General features: G+C 42.2%; 1 protein-coding gene across 1 annotated transcript in view; it reads right to left on the bottom strand.

Annotated features, from left to right (window-relative positions):
- LOC132567212 (scaffold attachment factor B1-like) overlaps window positions 1–21,399 on the bottom strand; it is a 46,088-nt gene that overhangs the window by 13,751 nt on the left and 10,938 nt on the right. Inside the window, exons 8-15 of the mRNA XM_060232899.1 lie at window positions 21,138–21,184; window positions 18,232–18,332; window positions 17,419–17,568; window positions 17,210–17,289; window positions 16,741–16,871; window positions 14,447–14,538; window positions 12,695–12,810; window positions 783–1,079 (exon numbers count right to left, since the gene is read on the bottom strand). Coding sequence (XP_060088882.1) covers window positions 783–1,079; window positions 12,695–12,810; window positions 14,447–14,538; window positions 16,741–16,871; window positions 17,210–17,289; window positions 17,419–17,568; window positions 18,232–18,332; window positions 21,138–21,184 — 1,014 coding nt within the window. The remainder of the gene's footprint in view (window positions 1–782; window positions 1,080–12,694; window positions 12,811–14,446; window positions 14,539–16,740; window positions 16,872–17,209; window positions 17,290–17,418; window positions 17,569–18,231; window positions 18,333–21,137; window positions 21,185–21,399) is intronic.

The following is a 21,399-nucleotide window of genomic DNA, read 5'->3' as shown; positions in this document are numbered from 1 at the left end:
TAAGAATTAGAGAACCTGGAAATCTAACAGATATGTTCTGAACCTTGTTGGTCTCCTGTGAATGTATTATAAAGATTGGGTTCCAGTGATAAATAAGCCTCCAAACTGAAGAAAGACAAATGAAACGTCTTGATATCAAGGTCAGATGTCTTTGGAAGGGCTTCTTTTAGTTCCACAAACTAAATACTGGAATATTGTTACTCCTTGTTTTTGAACTGTCTTCTGTGAATGTCTTTTTGGTACATGCTCTTGTCTATTTGAAGTTCTAAGTGCAAGCTTTGTCAGAACACCACTGACCACTACATTACACTGTTTTGTTGTTTAAAATTTATGGTGTCTCTTAGTGGTTTTCTTTATTTGCAACACTATCTGAGCATGGCCACAGCATTGTCCTCATTTGCCGCTTGGCAATTTAGAGGTATCTATGTTTGATTACAGAAATTCCCTCCAGCTATCAGGGATAAATAGCCCCTGAGACCTATGCCTCCATGAAAAGCTAAAATACTGCAAGATTCTTGTTCCGTATGGGATGACCAGCATGTGGCTCAAATCCACAGCCTTGCTGTTAGTAGTCCATTCTCATACTACTTTCCCATACCACTCAGCATATGGAGGCCCCTGTGAAAAACCCTCTTCTATTGGCAGAAGGCTCCACAGTTAGCTGAGCGAGTGGTAAGATGTAGCCACCTTCTAAATGCACTTCTGTGTGCAAAGGTTCGCATGCGCGCGCACACAAAAATCTGACATACTAGGGAACTCCCATATGACTCAACAAAGCATACCTCCCATCCATGTCATATGGCCGCCTCAGTGACACGCGCCTCTCTTGTTCATAGCGAAGCTGCTCGTGCTGCCGCCGCAGCTCCTCCCTCTCACGCTGGATGCGCTCCTGCTCCCGTCGCCGTTCATGCTCAATATGCATGCGCTCCCGCTCCAGGCGCTCTCGCTCCATCCGCTCCCGCTCCAGGCGGGTTTTTTCGATTTCCAGCCTCTCCCGGGCAATCTCGAGCCTCTCTCGTTCCTCTTGCTCCCAGATGGCTTGCATGCGCTGCTGTTTCTCTCGACGCTCCCGTGTACTGCTTAAGGAGGCAGATGGAATACATCAGCACCCCCTCCCAGAAGAGAGATGGCTTTTTCATATACCTTTGTTTACTACTGCCTTCATTCAGCTTACAAAAAGCAAAACAGCCTAATTCCAAAACTTTGAAGAAAACTAGACACAAAACTGACATTCATTTACTAATACCCCGCCTTTGAACACAGCAATTTTACCTTAAATATTCATGCCTTGCCCCAAACTGTTTGAAAAAGATACCAGAAGGGATGCCAAGCCAGTGATTCCGGGTGAAAGCAGAAACCAGGTTATGCAAAAGAAAACCATGCTTATTCAAGATCACAAAATTCATTTCTATTGCATCCCTCCAAGAAGTTCAAGGTGGTATATGCAGCTATCCCCTTCTCTGCTTTATCCTTCAACTTGCACAAAAATCATTACAGGCCTGGTTTTAACTAACTCAAACACAGCTTCCAGATTTCAGAGAACAGAACTTACCATAAAGCCCTCTTCTATGCAGTAAGCAGAAGAGGCAGCAAAGGGTTAATTCCTCCCCTGGCTGATAGAAGGCCAACAAACAAACTTAATGTTTTATCTGGAGGATGGTAACTTCCCAGTTTCAGGATGTGGATTCAAGTTGAGAAAGTTAACAAAAAAATATCTAGATTTAAAAAGAAATCTAGATAATAAAGTCCAGAGCCCTAACAAGGATGAACAAAAAGCCAAACACAGAAGGGATTCTTCCAGCGTCTTTGACCTGGAAAGGGAGGGGGGGAGAAGAAAAGGGAAACAGATCCATCCAGATGCAACATCACCCGAAGTTTCAACACAGCACCCAGGACCCACCTGCTCTCCTGCCTACTAAACAGAAGGGAACCACAACAGTCCCAACTTCCTGTTCTTGTTCAGTCAGCAGGAGAGCAGGCCACCAAGGGATGCCAAAGAGCAGTAGCCACATTTGTGGGTGAGACATGATACTCAGGCAGGATCCTCCCTCCTATAAAAAGGAAGAACAGATGCAAAAGAATTAAATGCCAGTGAAAAGGTCGGTGTGGCTCAAGTGGCAATCTGAAACATTTCCCAGTAGTATGTGTAGGGTAGTAGTATGTAGGGTGTGTGTGTTTAATTTAAACAGGATATTGGCTCAGGCTAGCCCGATCAGAAACTCAGCATAACTCGGTTGTGACTAGATGGCACTTTTCACGACCACTGGCAGGTAAGGCATGGCTCTCAGCCTGTGTGTGTTCAATGCTAGCACAATGCCTTCTTGGGCTACAGATCTCTAGCACTGCACACAGAGAGGCAGCAGACTCACCTGGGATTGTGGATACTCATGTGGGTTTTTTGGCCAGTCAGCAAAATTCAGTTATCTATTTGCTGAGAAGTGACCTGGACAATCTGTGACCCCCACCCCTTCCCAATCCTAGTTCTTGAAACAAAGACTGACAAAACAACTCAGTTCCATAAACCTCCTCCTGTCCATGCTGAAGGCACAGCATATTTCTGTGTTTGTCACCAGTCAGGATTGTAAGGACTGACTGTTTCTTGGCTCTTGAACTGTTTCTTGGAAACATAATGGATCCACTATGCAGAAGCATCTTACCATGAAATGTGTACATCTCTTTTCTAATAGAAAGCCCCACTCTCTCCCTAGCCTGCCAAGCTGGAGTTGCCAAGACCACCTTATCCTATGTAAACTTTCTATGGTTCTCAGATGATTGAAAGAGGAGTACTGTAAATGTTCTTAATGCTGAAAATGGGAATATACTTCTAGAGGATGGACTAATAAGAAAGGCTCGGTTGAGGAACAGTCTAATGCATGAACGGAAAGACAGGGCACACCTTCCTGCTCCACCTTAGGACTTCGAGGATTGACTCTTCAGGATGGCCAGTCCAAATGCCTGATCCAGATTTCATTGGAGAAAGCCTGAAGTATCTGATCCAGAAAACAAAGTTGGAGATCTCTGTGCACCTTCTTATATCTTGAAAATTTTCTTGGTGCAAGATCACATGGAGGCCAGCATAGTTCAGACCACATCTGTAGAATATCCCTTGCTTACAAGGCACAGCTTCTCAATTTCCATGCGGACAACTTTTTTTTTGATTAATAAATTTTATTGTTATATATTCCAACACCACTCCACCTCTGAGAATCCCAGGCCATAGATACATAATAATATTCCATATATTTATAACCATTTACTTTCCATCCAAGTACAACTCCATCAGTCTATTTAAACTTATCCATTCATTTTTTTATTAACCAACCAATCATCTTAAATTGTTTAACCTTTTCCAAATACCTCACCATCTTTCTAAACCAGCCCTCCTCCTGTTCCCTAACCTTTAATCCATTCATTCTTCGTATTTTCATCGTTAAATACTCCAAAATTATTATATTATTCATTTTATCCCTCCAATGATTAATTGTCAGTTCCTCAGCTTCTTTCCAATTCCTTGCTATCACTTGTCTTGCTGCTACTAACATCAAATTAATCCATTTACTATCCTCTTTTGATCTTAACCCTAGACCATCCAAATTAATAAATGCCATTGCTTTAGATATACTTATTCTTCTTCTTCTTTGTCATCTCTATGCCAACCTGAACCCAGAACTTTTTCACTAAAGGACAATCCCACCACATGTGACTGAAAGTTACAATTTCTCCACATTTCCTCCAACAATTTTTACTCCCCGATTTAGAAATATAATACAACTTAATCAGTGTATAATACCATTTCTGTATCATCTTTAATCCCTGCTCCTGCATTAATCTAGAAGTTGTGACAAAAGGAGGTAATCTAAAAATCCTTTCCCAATCTTCATCTAATTTTTTTTTTCTTCAATATCTGTTTCCCAATATTCCTTCAAAAATTCTCTTGGAGATTTCCCTGTACCTAATAAAATCTTATACAATTTCGAAACTATTTTTGACTTATCTTCTCCATACTCTTTCACCAATTTTTCAAAGGGAGTATTAATTCTTTTACCAATATTTTTAAGTTCTTTCTCCTTCAACAATGAGGAGATTTGACTTTTTAACAACCAATTAATATTATTCAAAAAATTATACTCCTCTTTCTTCATCCCATCTGTACCCCAAACCTCTTTCAATTCTCGAATCGTAAGCCTCTTCAGTTTATCTCCTACTTCCTTTGACAATGATCCCCTTAATGGAGCAAATTTATCATAGTACCACATTTTAATAATAGATGATATCTCCGGAGCAAGTTTTTTTTCCCCACTTCTCCCATACCCTACTGGGCCCCATAAAAGTTGATAATTTATCACCTATCTTCTTTCTCCTTTTCGTTCTATCAAATAAACTTTCCTTTCCTCCTATTACCTCTAATTTTTCCTCTCCTATCCCGTTCAGCTCTTCTCCTAACTCTCCCTCCAACCAAGTCATTAAATGCCTTAATTGATAGGCATCATAATAATAAATTATACTGGGAATCCCCCATCTTTAATACCATAATATCTATACCTACTAGCTGTCCTTGGTTTCTTAGATGCAAAAACAAATCTATCTATTCCTCCTTGCCACCTCTTCAGTACGCGTTCTGGTATATGCCAAGGCAGTACATAAAAAAAATAAGTCAACCTAGGAACTAAAAACATTTTAACCATAGCATTCCTTGTACTAATTGAATCTTTCCTCTTCCTCCAATCTCTCATCTTAGCTTGAATTCCACTCCAGATTCTTTTATAATTATACTCAATTTTTTTTATATATTCCTAGGAATATTTACCCCTAAATATTTCACCATTTATTTGCTATGGGAATACCCAAAATCTTTGAAGCTGCTAATTGTGAACCTGGTTTTACATTAACACGTATCATTGAAGATTTTGAAAAATTCACTTTTAACCCTGACACCTCCTCAAATTCCTGTAATATCTTTTTTAAAGGAGCCACTGCGGGCTCCACATCCTTAATTGTCACCATCATGTCATCTGCATACATTGTTAAGAGATTCCCATCTATTTTCCCTTTACCTGGAACTTCAAAGCCTATAATTCTTTTGTCCTTTTTAAATTTATTCACTAACGGTTCCAATGCTAAAATAAATAACATAGGGGATAATGGGCATCCCTGTTTCATACTACTCATTACCTGAACATATCCCTCTACTGATCCACCAACTCCTATCAACGCCTTAGATTTAGAATATATCGCCTCAATCATATTTAGAAATTTCTCCCCAAACCTATACTTTTGAAATATAATCTTCCTATACGTCCACTCCACAGAATCAAAGGCCTTATAAATATCCAACGCCAAAAGCGTAAGTGGCAAATCCTTATTTTTAGCTAAATAAACCATACCCATCACCTTCCTGACTGCCTCTACTAAGTACTTTTGAGGCATAAACCCAAATTGATCTTTCCCTATCAATTGTGTTATACATTTTTAAAGTCTCATTGCCATAACCTTTGCAAATATTCGATAATCTATATTTGTAATAGAAATTGGCCTATATGAATCCCTTAGTCTGATCTTTCCCAGGTTTCGGAATTAACACCAATCTCGACTCCAACCATGCAGGCGGTGTAGGAGATCCATCCAAAATTCCTTGAAACAATTCAGTCACATGAGGCACCAATATATCCTTAAAATGCTTATAAAATACCGCATTAAAACCATCCAGTCCAGGTGCAGATTGCATATTCATAGAATCTATTGCCATCTTAACTTCTTCTTCAGTTATATTCTTATCTAATTATTTTCTACTATCTTCCCTTAATTCTAAAAATTCCAACCCCTCACAGAATCTTTCTATATCGTCATTTTTAATCCCTTTATTTGCATACAGTTTATTATAAAATTCTATAAAATTCTCCAATATTATTTTAGGTTCAGTTTCCAAAAACCCTATATCATTCCTAATTGCCTTAATAGTTTTCCTGACCTGAAAATTCTTAATTCTATTTGCTAAAATTCTTCCTCCTTTCCCCTCAAACTCATAATACTTCTGTTTATTATACCATAATTTTAACGTAGTCCTATTAACATCCAATATAATGAACTCTTCCCTTTTCCTAACTACTTGTTCTTTATCCTCCTCCTCCTTAGATTTCCTAATTTCTCCTCCAATAATCTAACTTCTTCTTCTACTTCTTTAATCTTTCCCTTTCTTCAATCTCACCAAATTCTATATACACGCACCTCTAATAGTGGCTTTCATTGCTTCCCATAGTATTGTTAATGAAGTATCTGATTTCCTATTCTCCTCAAAATATTTTTCCATTGCATTTTTAATATTACCCTTACTTTCTTCATCGGCCACTAACCATGGATTAAACTTCCAGTTATAAAGTCTATTACAATGACCTAAAAAGGCTGAAACAGGGGCATGATCAGTAATCTTAATCATTCCAATCTCCATATCTTTTACCCAATTCCTCATTTCTTGAGAGACTCAGATTCCATCCAATCTTGAATAAATTCCATGAACGGCAGAGTAAAAAGAATATACATCATCATTAGGAAACATTTCCATCCATAATTCTAGCAGACCAAATTTCCCACACATTCTTTTACATTTCTCTGCCTTTTCTTTTTTAACATTGCCTTTCCCTTGCAAGTTAATATTAAAATCACCCCCTATTATTTTAGTATAGGGCGAAAATTTTTCAAACTTCTGCAAGTATCTGTACAATACATTCAACTGATGTACATTAGGGAGGTAAAAAGAAGCTAAAGCCACCGGTTCTCCCTCCAAATGACCCTGTACAAAAATAAACCTGCCATCCTTATCTCTCATTATTTTATCTTCAACAAAATCTATTTTAGAATTAAATACTATTCCCACCCCTCTGCTCTTCGAGGAGCCTGGAGCAATAAATTTCTTACCTTTCCCAAATCCAGGAAAATTCATCTCTCTTCCCCATTATATACCTCCTGCAGAAACACCACATCTGCTTTTAATTCTTGAATATATCTTCCAACTCTTGCCCGTTTCACTGGATTTCCTAGCCCGCTAACATTAAGAGTTGTACATGTAACATTAACATTTTTTGTCATGTTATACCTAACCATAGCTCTTTCCCATATCTCTTCTGTTCTCTACCAGCCTGGAATTCTAATCCCCAACCATCCTTAACTAACCCCACCTGATGCTGCTTATCTACCCACCACCTACATTCCATTACCCGCTCTAACCATCCAAGTGAGTTGCAATATGCCAATGCTCGTGGCATATCTCTTGTAAAAAAAATTCTTCCCAATATGCATTCACACACATTCTTACTCCATTCATAATCCACCCATTCACCCCTTAGATCCCAATCATCTAACCATACCCCAATCACACCAACCAAACATACCAACATCATCCCAATCAGCCACCATCTACACCTCTCCTTCCCATTCATACCACTAAACACAACAAACATCCAGCTACCACTGACATCCATATGGGGGGGGGGGGGGGAAGAAAAACGACGTCTCTCCCAAACTATAAACTCAAAGGAAAAAAAACCTGTTCATGTTGAGCTATACCGGTCCTTTTATCTTCTTTCCTTCTTCCTTAGCCCATCTTTCCTTAATCATTTCTTAGTCTTAGTCCTTTCCCTGAAGTCCCAAGTCTTTTTTTCATCCTTCTTTTTTTTCTTGTTTGAGTGTTTCTCATTTCCTCTTCCAAATTATTTTCCCCTTCTGACTCCCAGTCAGGTAATTGCTTGTAATCCTAAGGCAGCTGCAGTCCCACTCGTTTAAATAGCACCTCCATCTGCTTCTGATCTTCTGCAAACAGCTCTACTCCTTCATGCAACATTTTCAGAGCAAAGGGTGCCATTCTCCAGCTGTATTTCATTCCTTTATCCTGCAGCACCTTAGTAAACACTCTTAAATTTTTCTTCCTGTTAATCATTTCCTGTGATAAATCTTCAAAAACCAACACTTTCTTATCATTATACAGTAACTTATCGTGCCTGTCCAAGGCCTTCATGTCTTTAAGCACTTGCTCCTTTAATATATATTTTCCAAAGCACATTACCACATCTCTAGGCCGCCTCCACTCAGCTGTCTGCTTCCCAACTCGATGAATACGGTCCAAAACTTCCCTTGAAATTCCTAAGTCCGGGAGCATTTTAGCCATCCATTCAATCACATTATCCATGTCCTCTGTTTCTGGAATATTTTTCAACCGCAAATTTGACCTTCTGGCCTGATTTTCCAAGTCCATCAATTTATCTTTAAAGTACTTACTTTGCTTTTTCAGCTGTCTGGACTGTTTTTGCAACGTTAATTTTCTTCTCATTTAACTGAGCCATTTCCCATGCACTATTACAGTTTCTGCCATAGCTTCAATGGCCTCTGCTAAATTAGTTATTTTTTCATCCACTATCTTTGTTACCGCTTTAATAATGCTATGTTTGGCTCCTTCCACTGCTTTCTTTACTTCTAATTGAAAATCTTTCGGTTTCATTACCTTATCTTCACTTTCTGCTTCTGAGTCTGAAGTCGCCATTGCCGTTTCTCTCAGCACACCAATTAGTTATAACCTTGTCCTCTCTCCAACTTCCAGACAGCTTTACTCCCACTTCGCAACTAACGCCAATTTAGATTAATGTCTTCAAGGCTTATTTTGACCTTTTTATCTCCAGAAGAAGGAATTCTTAATTCCCTTTAGCATTCCACCAGGAGCTCAAACAAACCGCGTCTTCCTCTCAGCTGAGCATGCCACGCCCCCCCCCCCCCAATGCGGACAACTTATGCCATGAAGCACAGTCCCCAAAAAGTGCTGCAGGTTGAGGTTCCTGAAGTCCATCTGGTCTGAAAACAATAGCTTCCAAGACCAGAATGGAACTGCTACTATTACTTCAGCTGTTAAGGCTTTTCTTCCCACACCACTCTTCCTAGAAGGTAAGAAAAGGCTTCTTTTGAGTCCACACTGTATGTTGCTCCTGCCCTCCAAGAATTTTGAGCAATGCCACTAAAGAAAAGAAGTTAATGATCTGGGTGTTCCTGAAGTGAGCAAGTATCTGGATGAAGAGTCTATTTCTCCTGTTGAGGATCTTCAATTAATCTGCTCAAGAATGCTGCAAACTATGGGTGTACTCTGCTGAGACGAAGCTTTCATCTTAAAGTCCGCCAGAATCAGTGATACTATGTTTCAGTTACATAGGAACTGGCAGAGACAGCTGTCTGGCAAAGCCATCCTGTCAAAGTATGGCTACAGGGCTGATCTGTCCAATAGGTGAGGAGATCAGCATCCATGAGGGACAAATGATCTTGGGCCTTGATATTCTGGCTCCTTCACGTTGCATTTCCCCAGTCAGGTGACCATGACACAGCCACAAATGGAGGAATGACTGCTTGAGAAACATACAGTGCTACTGAGACAGCAATATTTACTGAAGGGGTGAGGAACAGAACCTCATACAGACCACCACAGAATCTGGCAGGTGACACCAACGTTTAGCAGATTTTAGTACCAGGTTCTTACACAGCATTGGAAGAATCTTAAGGAACTCTTTCATTTTAAATTTAACCATTTTCACCCTACCTTTCTGATAACAAGCCATTCACGGAGGCTAACTGTATGTAAAGACAATTTTTAAAAAGGTAAAGGTAGTCCCCTGTGCAAGCACCAGTTGTTTCCGACTCTGGGGTGACGTTGCATCACGGTGTTTTTACAGCAGACTTTTTATGGGGTGGTTTGCCATTGCCTTCCCCAGTCATCTACACTTCCCCAGTCATCTACACACTACACTTAAGTAGGCAGTATAAAAATTCCAAAGCCTGGGGGAAACTATTAAAAGGCCCTCCTCCAGTGGAGAAATCCACGTCACTTCAGACCATAAGGAGACATAAAGAAAGACCCTGAATATCTAAATAAGTGAAGAGGCAGGAAGTGGTCCTTTAGTTACCCGGGTCCCAGGCCCTGAATGGCAGCCAGAAAAATGAAGATAATGAAGCATTACGGTAATATGTTGCTTGCTGTAAGTCCCACTTAAGACTCTTGCTGCCACATACTAGACCAATCTTCTCTTCTAGTTCTTGGAATAGAGAGAGATCCTTGTTCATTACTCTCTTAATGGAGCCTCTAAACAAAGCAAAGATATCTTGATTCTATTAAATACAAACTAATGATGCTCTAAGAAAGAAAAGTAAAAGTTGCATCTCTGGGACTGCAAGTGTGACCAGATCAGGTGGTTTGTCAAGGCATTGGTACCTGTGCATTCTGTGGCCTGAAATGCACTGCCAGAAACATTCTCTGCTGTAAATCTTGGGGCAGAAGAGGGGTGAAATGGGAGAGCCTGGTACAGATGCTATCTTATGTCACACATGAGCCTCAGGGGTTGAGAGAGCTGGGACAAACACGATGTAGGAAAGTACACTCTGAGTTCAATCAGATCCTGTGAAACCTCTTCACTGAAATGCTTCTGTCTATTTTTCCAGATAAAACTCCCCTGAGGTTCCTCCTCTGGATGTCAAGTTCCTCAACTGCTCTCCACTCTAGCCTTTCTTCAAAAAATACTGGAAACGTGCCAGAGGATCCTTCTAGTGTTGGAACTGATGCCATGGCTTCTGTGCCTAGTACACAATCAACAATGCCTGTTACCTCCTGATTTTGGCCAGACTGTGGAACATGGAACGTACCTCAGTTTCAGAGTGCAGCCTCAGTCAACTGCTGCTAGCCTCCAAGGCTAAAGATTCCCAGTACATGGGAAACAGCAGAAAACTTCCTCTGACCAGTGATGACTATCACGGCACATGAAGATTTTCCATTTACTTCCTCAGCTGGATTCAGACAATGAGGATTCAACTTAATAGTGAGGACCAGACCATGCAGATAACAAGAAATATTCCTGTTGGGATGACAAGCATAAAAACTCTTGGTGGGGTGGGGGGAGATGAGGAAAGATAGTCACTGGTCTCCAACATGAACAAGGCCAAAGAAGTCATCAAATAATTTGTTCCTGCAGGAAGAGTTGACAGAATGGCCTTGAGTCACTCCTGCTGCTGTACTGACTGGGCTGCAATGTCAGAGGCCAAGGCCCTGATGAGAGCATCCAGCAGTCTGTGGAGGAGCTTGCCATGAAGTCTGCCACTTCAGCCAATGCACTGAGCCCTTTCCCAAGATATCTGGCAACTAGGTGAACTCTGGGAAATAAAACCTCAGCTCATAACATTTGAGTGCCGCCAATTTAGAGAGGAATGTGCAGTTGCTGAGATGTCAACGGAGATTTTTCAGACTGTTCATAAGTCAGAAGGAAACTTGTGAATTTTCTGATCAGACTGCTGAGTGCTTTGGACGTATCTTGGATACAATTTATTTTGTGGAAAAAACACAGAGTTCTGTTTGGGCAGTCCTGGAAAAACATTCTGGTGAATTCCCATGTTGGAGTCTACATTAAAACCATGCCAGCAGCTCCCGCACAAGAACTTGGATTGCTTTGGACAGGATAAGAATGGGAGTGTCTCCTTTAAATAGTTCTCCTCTAGCTGGATATCTTCTGGCAAGTTTTGAGCAATTATGTGTCTTGGCTTCCTCCTCAAAGAGAGGATACCCCAAGCGGGGAGGCGGAGAGCAGGAGAAAGAACACAGAAGGGATTTGTGAGAGATTACTTACCCTGTTCCAGAGGAAGTGGTGTGCTGTAATACTGCGTGGAAAAATCCTTGGGCAAAACATGAGAACTGTGAAGGAGCATTTCCCTCATCTCACTCCAGCACCCGCACGCCACCTCCTACATTTCTGGGTATCTAACAGAAGAACCCAAGAGGTGAGAGTGGCAGACCCTGCAGCAGAAGCTCCCATGAACAGGCCTTCTTCCTTGCTGAGCCACCTGTTGTAAGTCACCACAGGGGCCTGCTGTCATTCTTCTTCCAGGCTGAGGGCTGAACAGATGTTGGAGCTACAAAAAATGAAGGCAAAGTCTGTTCCTTTCCTGCTGCATAGCAGGGGGTGAGGCCAACAGCCAAGACCAGCAAGCTGCCAGCAGGGTTGGCTCTGGTTTCTCACAGGTGGACTGTGCCTGCATTAGGAAAATCCCTCTCCCTTGCTTGCTGAGAATGGATAAGGTGAAGAGCAGGGGCAAAGGCTGTGGAAGAAGAAGAGACACTGCTTTTCCTCCATGCAGTGGGATATAAATTCTGCTGCCTGCTCCCTTGGAGAATTGGAAGAGTAGGGAAAAGCTGCTGTCAGAGAGCACAGCCACCAGCTGGACACACATTTTTAAAGTGCCATGCAAATTTCTGCAAATAAAAACTATAAGTGAACATGTATTTATATCCCACCTTACAGATTCAGACTCTGCCAAACAGGCTTCTCATCACTTAAAAACCATCCATAGCTATTGGAAAACAACAAAAAACAACACATCCCTGCCCAGCCTTCACTAGTGTATGCCTTCTCTGAGAAAAATATGCACACCTTCTATGTTTGTACACACAGACAAAAATACCAGGGATTTTCTGCTGTCTGAGAAATTGAGACAGATGATATAGGGAAGCAGCTGCCCCTTCTTCTTCCCTCTCCAAGTGGCCCACAAGGATGACTAAGGGAAGACACCGAGCAGGCAAAACCCTTAGGAAAGCAGTATGAACAAACCCAAAACAAAGCAGGACTTGAGCATGGTAAAATTTTGCAGAAAAGGACTGTAAATTGTATTGGCATTATGAACTTACCGATGTTCTATTTCTCGCAGACGTTTTTGCTCCTTGTTTTTGTCAAACGGCACATTTCCTTGCCTCTCTCTGCTCTTTTCCCTGCTTTCTGATTTACGATCTTGGCTCTTGACACTCTAACATTCAAAATAATAAAAACTAATTTTAGAAGCATGATTTCAAGGAAATCTTACACACACAAATATACGTATACAACCATGCATCCATCCAAACACATTCCTTCCAACAAAATCTTCTGTTCCACCATAAGTCTGATTTTTTTATTTAGTCAATCTGCTTGAAAAGAAAAGATTCAATGCTTGGTTGTCATTCTCAGCCTTTTGATGCTTCATAGCTACAGAACATCTGTTTGCCTACCCCCTCTTTGGTAAAGAACAGCTCATTTATAGAGAAGAAAGAGCTCAGCCTAAATTTGTGAGCTCTGGTGAAGTTATTTGTGAAAAGGACCAGCGTGCATTAGGACATACTTGATTTACAATTCTTTATAGTGAAATAAAGTCCAACATTAAGAAGATCCAACTATTTTAGTATGATGTAGCAACACACAAACAGGACCTAGGGTCACTTGGAAATGTGAACTGTGATATTTTTAGACTACCAACTCAACCGAGATTGTCCAGCAGGCCTGCTGAGAGCTAGCACAGGCCTCTGAATGATGATTCCTTCACAGTCCACCTCTCCCCAACATGCAGAATTTGCTTGATGAGGACAAAGATGTTGCTACTTTCCTCTGGCACTCCAAACACCTCCCTGGGCCCCCAGAATTTTGTATCCCAATACTCCTCTTACAGCCCCAGAGACAGAGAAACTAATGGTGTATTGCATGGTCCAGATCATCTTCCCCAAGGGATCCCACAGCATCATTTGTGGTTAATTTGCTTCCAGTTTGCATTAAAGTGCCTAAACCAAGATCAGCCAAGCAAACATCAACCATTACGGTCCCATGAAGTATCTTTTTGGTGATCTAAAAATTTAAGGCATCAGTGTGTATGTATGTTTTCATTCTATCTTTCAGCCAAAAACAGGCTTATGAAGCAGCTAAGAGTAATAAAGATTTCACACAAAACTGGATATAAAGTTATTTCCTGGAGAAGGGGTTTTCTGCTGAAATAGATTCAGGAATGGTGGAGGGGTCACAGCTGCTTCCTGCCTTTCTTCTGGGGTTCATGGCTGGGAATGCGTTCAGACATGCTTGAGGGATACCTAATGGTCTCCTGTCCTTCATCTGACAATTCCATCAGTGGCAGCAAGAATCCAACATGTGAATGCATCCAGTATGATTTGGAACCTTTGGACAGAGGAAGGAGCCAGACTACTTAGTCAGCCACTACACTTTGAGAGCCAGTTTGGTGTAGTGGTTAAGTGCATGGACTCTTATCTGGGAGAACTGGGGTTGATTACCCACTCCTCCACTTGCAGTTACTGGAATGGCCTTGGTTCAGCTCTTGCAGCACTGTCCCTGAAAGGGCACCTCCTGGGAGAGGTCTCTCAGCCCCACCTACCTCACAGGAGGAGGAAAGTAAAGGAGATTCAGAGTGAAGGATGGGGTATAAATCCAATATCTTCTTCATCTTCTTTCAGCTGCACTAAGAATGCTCAAGCAATTTAAAAATTTGGCTACCTAATAATCCAGTGGGATCAAGCTTTCTGTGCTGCTGAAAATGACTTGTAATAGCTTCAATGAAATAGACACAAGTGAAATGAACAAACAGCACTTGATGAGAACTTCATTATCATAATTATTTCACTTACTCTATCTTTCGATGTAGTTGTTGTCTTTACGCTAATAACCGGTTCACCCTTGGATTTATCCATTATCACAGTCCTTTCTGTAGCTTTGTTTCCTGCATAAAAGTTGGCAGGTGTAAAATTAGGCATTTAATGCATAACTCAGCTAAACAGAGTCAGCTATCCACTAGAGGTGTGCATTTGGTATAAACTGAACCGGAAAAATAACAGAAAAATACCTTACCAGAATTTTGGGGTATTTATTCAGCCAATTGCAGATCAGAGGATGTTTTGGCTACTGATATAGCTGGCCTGAATAAAATTCAGCTTTTATTCAGGTCAGCTATATTGCTGAGTCATGCTGCTGCTGTTTAGAGAAGGCATTCCCAAACAACAAATAAATTTAGGCTTCCCAATTATTTGCCTGAATCACAATATCATACTGATATTGGGATTAGGGAATATTGGGAAATACTGATATTTTGGGGGGTCCAATGGACCCAAATCTAAAAAAAAAGAGGTGATTTTTGTGTGAGTGCACACCCCTACTTTTCACAGCCATGAATTCTATATTACTTGGGACCAGCATTAGATGTTTAGTGCCTGAAATTTTACAATTTGGATTTCAAAGAAAGAGGGATGAATTCTTCAGTGAAGGGGCATGCCTGTTGTGTTATAGTTATTTCACACACTGGGACAAGTCTGAATTGCCTTCTTCCAGACAACAGATATCTTTCCAGATAACTCCAAACAGATTTCTCTTCCCCTGGAGAAAATAACTGCTTTGGAGCATGAGGGCTCTCCCCTCCCCAAACTCTGGCTTCTGCGGACTCCACCACAAAATCTCCAGAAATTTCCCACCAACCTGGAGTTGGCAACCCTAGTCAGGACCTGGCCCAATGAGTTCTCTCTCAAAGGCCAAAAAAGGCCAGGAAAGGGCTTCCTCTCCTTGCCTTTTACAGACAGAACCAAGCTTGGAATACTATGGTTGTCTAGCAACTGTGAAGGCAGCTTCCCCGGTGGCCCACTCCTTGTCTGTCCAGGGACTAAAGGGATTGAATGACATGCAGCTCAGTCAAAGGGAGGGTAGGTGAGTTGTTACCAGAACGACTTGGCCTTTATATCTATAGGATTTGGATGAAGGAATACACGGAATGCTTATTAAATTTGCAGATAATACTAAATTGGAAGGGATAGCAAATACAGTAGAAGACAGAGTTAGGATACAGGATGATTGCGACAGGCTAGAAAACTAGGCAAAAACAAATAAAATGATTTTTAACAGGGATAAGTGTAAAGTTCTGCATTTCATAAGTAAAAATCAAATGCATAATTATAGGATGGGGGAGATTTGTCTTGGCAGTAGTATGTGCGAAACGGATCTAGGGGTCTTAGTGGATCATACACTGAACACGAGTCAGCAATGTGATGCGGCAGCTAAAAAGGCAAATGTGATTTTGCACTGTATCAACAGAAGTATAGTGTCTAGATCATGTGAAGCGATGGCATTGCTCTACTCTCCTCTAGTTAGACCTCACCTAGAGTATTGTGTTCGGGTTTGGGCATCACAATTTAAGAAGGATATAGACAAGCTGGAATGTGTCCAGAGGAGGGCAATGAAGATGGTGAGGGGTCTGGAGACCAAGTCCTATGAGGAAAGGTTGAAAGAGCTGGATATATTTAGCCTGGAGGAAAGACTGAGAGGTGATATGATCACCATCTTCAAGTACCTGAAGGGCTGTCATATAGAGGATAGTGTGGAGTTGTTTTCAGTTGCACTAGATGGCAGGGCTAATGTGTTGAAATTAAACCAAGAGTTTTTGGATAAACATTAGGAAGAACTGCTGACAGAGTGGTTCCTCAGCGGAACAGGCTTCTTTGGGAGGTGGTGGGCTCTCCTTTGGAAGTTTTTAAACAGAGGCTAGGTGGCCATCTGACAGCAATCATGATTCTGCGGACTTAGGGGAAAGTATATTTGAATAGCCTTCATTGTGCAGGGGGTTGGACTAAATTACCCTGGCGGTACCTTCAAATTCTATGATTCTAGGTAGCTGGCTGGGAAAGATCTCTTTGCACTCAGGACATTGGAGAGCTGCTGCTACAGTTGCATTACTGCAGTGTAATGAAAATGTAGAAGCAATGAGCAGCTTCCAGTACTAAGTGAATTTGTTTAGCAGAGCCAAGGTTTGACCCGAGGGCTTCCCAGACTACATCCTTGGCCTAGGGAATACCAGAGTTGCCAGATTCCAACCCCACCCCACCCCCCACAGCTGCCATCTATTTAACCTTCTTTTCAGTGACAAAACCTGGTAGGTCACCTGATTTGGGGGTCTTAGATTGGTCCGCTGATCCAGATCTCATCTCCTCTTTTCCCTTCTCATCCTTTTCTTCAGTTTTTTTGGCATCTTCTTTCTGGTCTGCCTTCTCACTTTTTTTTGTGGTGAGAGACCTACAATATTTTGAAGTTCAGAATGGAGACAGGGAATGTGAGGCACACAAACTCTGGTGTGGCAGTTTTACATATACTGTCAATCAGATCTGCCTCCTTTTACAAGAACTCCTGCAAGGTCTTTTCAATCTGGATTTATCTAGACATCAGGGTAAAGGAAGCAGGAGCCTATTCTTAGTTTTATAACAGAGTTTCTCCACGTTCCAAAAAAGTGCATTAACTTCTTCCAAAAATTCTGTGAAGATGTGGTGCACAACTTTCAAATACTGCTGGGGCTCTAGGCAGATAAAGAATTACCAAAAAACAAAACAAAACAAAAACCCCTTGAAGTGTATTACCTGTCACTGGCTGATCCTTCACTCTTCACCTCATTTTCCTTTTTCTCCAAGGGCTTCTTAGCAGCAGGTTCGTTTTTGGCCTAAAATGAATTACAACTGTTAGAAATCCTTGAAGTAAAATGTTAGGAATGTGCATGTTTGTACACCTGGAGGAGTAAGAGGGAGAACAATTGGTTTTTTAAAAAATGGACAAAAAAGACATCACTTACTCGCTCAACAGATATTATTTTCCCATGTAATTCCGTTTTGTGGCAATGCTCAATGCATTTTGTGGCTTCTTCTGCTGTAGACATAGTCACAAAACCATAACACCGGGAGCCTGGACTGCGAGCATTGGTGACCACTTTTGCGCCAACCACCTCGAGAAAAGGAAGCAAGTGCATTGAACATGGAGGGAAACGGAATACTGTTGCACAGCTCTACTCTCAGTGTAACAATTCTCAGTACTGGTTTTAAAAATTTCTGTACCACTTTTCCAAAGTGATAATTTCTATACTATTAGTCTGCCACACATGTGGTTTACAGTGACAACCAGCAATTGTCATGCAAAATTATAATACTCCATTTAAAATCCATTATAAGTATCACAAAAAAACACTGAAACCAACTTCCACATAAATCAGAGGATCTCCAGACATCCAAATGATTATCAAAGCTACTCTGAATGGGAGGGGTTTTACACCACTTCCATCCCTTCCATAGAGCATTAGTCTTCTTCACATCATCTGGAAGCCAAATCTAGAGAATGGGTGAGACAGCAAAAGCAGCTTTATTTCTGGCCCCTGCTGACTTCACCTTAACTAATGCCAAGGGACTTATGAAGAGCAACAGTTTAAGGCCAGAGGAATATGAAGCAAGCTGGTAGCTAAGATAGCTGACTGAGCATACTCAGCTGATTTGCTTAGTAGGCAGAAAGTGCTCAACCAACAGGTTCTGCGTTTCATGCCAGCTGCAGCTTCAAGAGCAGCCTCATGTAAAATGCTCTGGGGTCTTGAAAGGATTCAGCCATCAACAAAACCTACTTTTCCGTATTTGCTAAAGAGGTTCTTCAAGTCAGTTGCTCGGGTGGTGGAAGCAAGGCCGCTCACCCAAAAGTTCCGACCAGAAGCGGCAACACTGTGACCTGGTGGGAAACAAAAAGAGGATGCATCAAACTGTGGTGTGACATGGCCACACTCACTGCTGAAAAAGCCAGTCCAAATGGAAAGGAAGATGCCCTCAGAGGTATCAAACAAAACAGCCTGTGGACTGGATCAAGCCCATCCCCTCCTTCCTCTTCCTCTCTGCTAGTATTCTGCTCCACAATCACTAAGCTCCCAGCTCTTTTCCTCCCTGACCTCAGCTCCTTTGTTTCCTTTTATTCTTCCCAGAATGATCACACCCCTCCTCCCTCTTGCTGGTTGCCTTCCCTGCTCAGCTTTCAACCTGAAGCATGGGCAACAGATTGGTCAAAGACTGAATTGCGCCTCACCAGGGGGGCTGGGGAAATAGCCTGGCCAATCCCCCTGAGGAGCATGGCAGCAGGGTTGGCTCTCCACCCTTGGGTCCTCCCCACCTTTGCTCAATTGGCCAGCCCATGCTTTGAGCTGGAAGTTGAGCTGGGAAGGCAGGCAGTGACAGGGAAGAGGAAGAGGGGTGTGACTGAACAGGGAAGAATAAAAGGCTGGAAGCTGAGCCAGACATGGGCAGTTTGACTTTCAAGGACCTGCTTCCAGCACCTGGTGAGTTCCTGGATAGTGGCCCTGTGCCTTGTTGAGGACGTGCTGTAGCTGGCCCAACCGGCTTCCTTTACACCTGTCTTGAGACCTCCCCTGCTAGTGGCGACTTCTGAACCATGGCTGCTGGCTCACTCAACCCTGCCCCTTTGTCCTCCCAAAGTAAGCCTTTTACAGTAAGCTGGGAAGATGGGACACTGCCAAGGCTCACGGTGGGGTATCAGGGGTCCTGCTGCTGGTTGTGGCTGAGTCCAGGTCCAGATGATATACTGCCCCAGTGCTAAGGAGTAGCAGGCAGTGGAAGTGGGGAGCTCTGCCCCAAGCCAGGCCCCAAGCCTTCATGCCACAGTGCCAAACATGAGTGGCTTCCTGTCCCAGCTGCTTGCAAATTTCTGGGGGGTGGGGAGAGAGAAGCTGCTGTCTCAATGGGTAAACAAGAGGGAGGAGCTGCAGCTGCAAGTTTTATTTTGCAGGGAGAGGAAGCCACCTGTGCAGGTGGGCCAAGTGTCTTGGGGCTTGCGTGGGGCAATGCCCAGCCCCGTCCTCTTGCCCTGCTCCCTTTTACCACATGGCTAGTGATGGAAGACAAACTTTACCATCACTGCTGCATCACGCCTGCTGGAGAGGAGGAAGCGGCCGTGTATTGGCTTCCCAACCCAGAGGACAGCCCAGCTGAATTGCGCCTCACCAGACACACCTCCCTCGTTAGGCCCAGCCTGTTGCTTTCCACTGGAGGGAGGGAGGGAAGAAGACTCGCTGCTCCACGAATACCCCAGGAAGCTTCTCTAGAGCTGGATCTTGTGCCCCTCCCCAGGCAGCCAAGTTCTCCAACTGGAGATTTGGGGAGGAGAATCTAATGGAACAGAGTCCACTATTTCAAAATAGCCATTTCCTCCAGGGTGATGCTCTGTATTTTTGGGGCTTGGAGGGCGCAAGGGCTTTGGTCACTGTTTTGGACTGGATAAGCCACTGGCCTAAACTAACATGGCTTCTCTTATGTTCTAAACCAGTATGCTGAAAGCAGTGAAAAAGGCAAACCCTTAAATTGGGATGATTAGGAAAGGTATTAAGATCGACAAGCTGATATTGTAATGCCCCTGTGTAGATCTATGGGGTGGCCTCATTTAGAATATTGTACAGACTTAGAGGAACTGCTACTGTATGCTGGACTTAGACTACTGGCCTGATCCAGCAGGGCTCTGCTTATGTGTAAAGTATGTTTTATTTTGAGAAAAATATCATTAATTGGGTTTGACTGTGTCTTTTATAAAGTTTTTATCCCTAGTACCTGGCATTAAATTTTATGACACACATTGCCTGTCCCGACAAAGTAGCATTTATGTCAGATCTGGCCCTCATAAAAAAATGAGTTCAGCACCTCTACTTTACCTAAGGAAGCTATTTATTTTACAGCGATGTCTGAAATTTGATTAATGGACAAGCCATGGCTGAGAACCTGCTCTGCATGCAGGAGGTCTCAGGTTTAATCTCTAGCGTTTTCTGTTAAAGGATCTCCGGCTGCAAAACTGAGAGGCATTTTTCTATTCCCGTGACCCCAGAGAGCTAACACCAGTCAAAACAGACTTTGCTAAGGCAGATGGATCTAGAGTCCAAGGCAGCTGTACACATTAATGTGTGTCACTAGGTTCAATCCATAACAATGCAGTTCCATAAGGTATGGGACCACTTCTCTTATGCCCAAGGCTATTCAAATCCCAGCCATATTGCATTGTTTGGTCTCTGGATACAACTGGGGGTTTCATGGTTGTGGATCATGCCCACAGAACACACAAACACAAAGCGTCATATCCTATCACTCTGCTCAGCTAACAGCTTCACCTTGTTGGGGGGAGGGCAACAGTGGGAGAGTTTCTGCTGTAATGGCCCTCCTGATGGTGACTGGATTTTGGCCAGTATGTGGCACAGAATGTTGGACTGGGTGGAACGCTGGTCTGATCCAACATGGCTTCTCTTATGTGCCTCCAGTCCAAGACCCTATTCTTCCATCAGAGGAATGTGCTGCTGTCAGCTGGAGTTGAAGAATATAACCCAGCTGGGAAAAGATTGTTCAACAATGATTTCTATCCCACAGCTCTCAGTTAAAATGAAACAAAACGACAAAAAATTCCCAGGGTAGCTTTCAATTTATATATATAAAAAAATTAACACACAATAAACGTCAATAAAAATAGACATTTTTAGACTATATGTACCTTTCTCTTCTTTTGAAGCCAGTTTTATATCTTTGTTCTCCTCCGAACTAAGGACAGGAAAAAAGGGAAAACCAATAATGAAAGAAAAGGCAACTGATATATAAAATTGCAAGAATTCAATACCTACCAGAATTTAGATGCTTAAAAAGTAAAAACAAAAACAAAAAGCCAACAATAAAAACATCTCATGGAGATAGCCAACAAGCACAGGAAGGCAACCTTAACAGGAATTTTGTAGACAATTAAAGGTAAGAATTTAAGA

This window comes from Heteronotia binoei, chromosome 2, assembly GCF_032191835.1.
Source record: "Heteronotia binoei isolate CCM8104 ecotype False Entrance Well chromosome 2, APGP_CSIRO_Hbin_v1, whole genome shotgun sequence".
Taxonomy (NCBI): domain Eukaryota; kingdom Metazoa; phylum Chordata; class Lepidosauria; order Squamata; family Gekkonidae; genus Heteronotia; species Heteronotia binoei.
The sequence above is the reverse complement of the archived record's forward strand: the minus strand, read 5'-3'. Positions and strand labels throughout refer to the sequence as shown.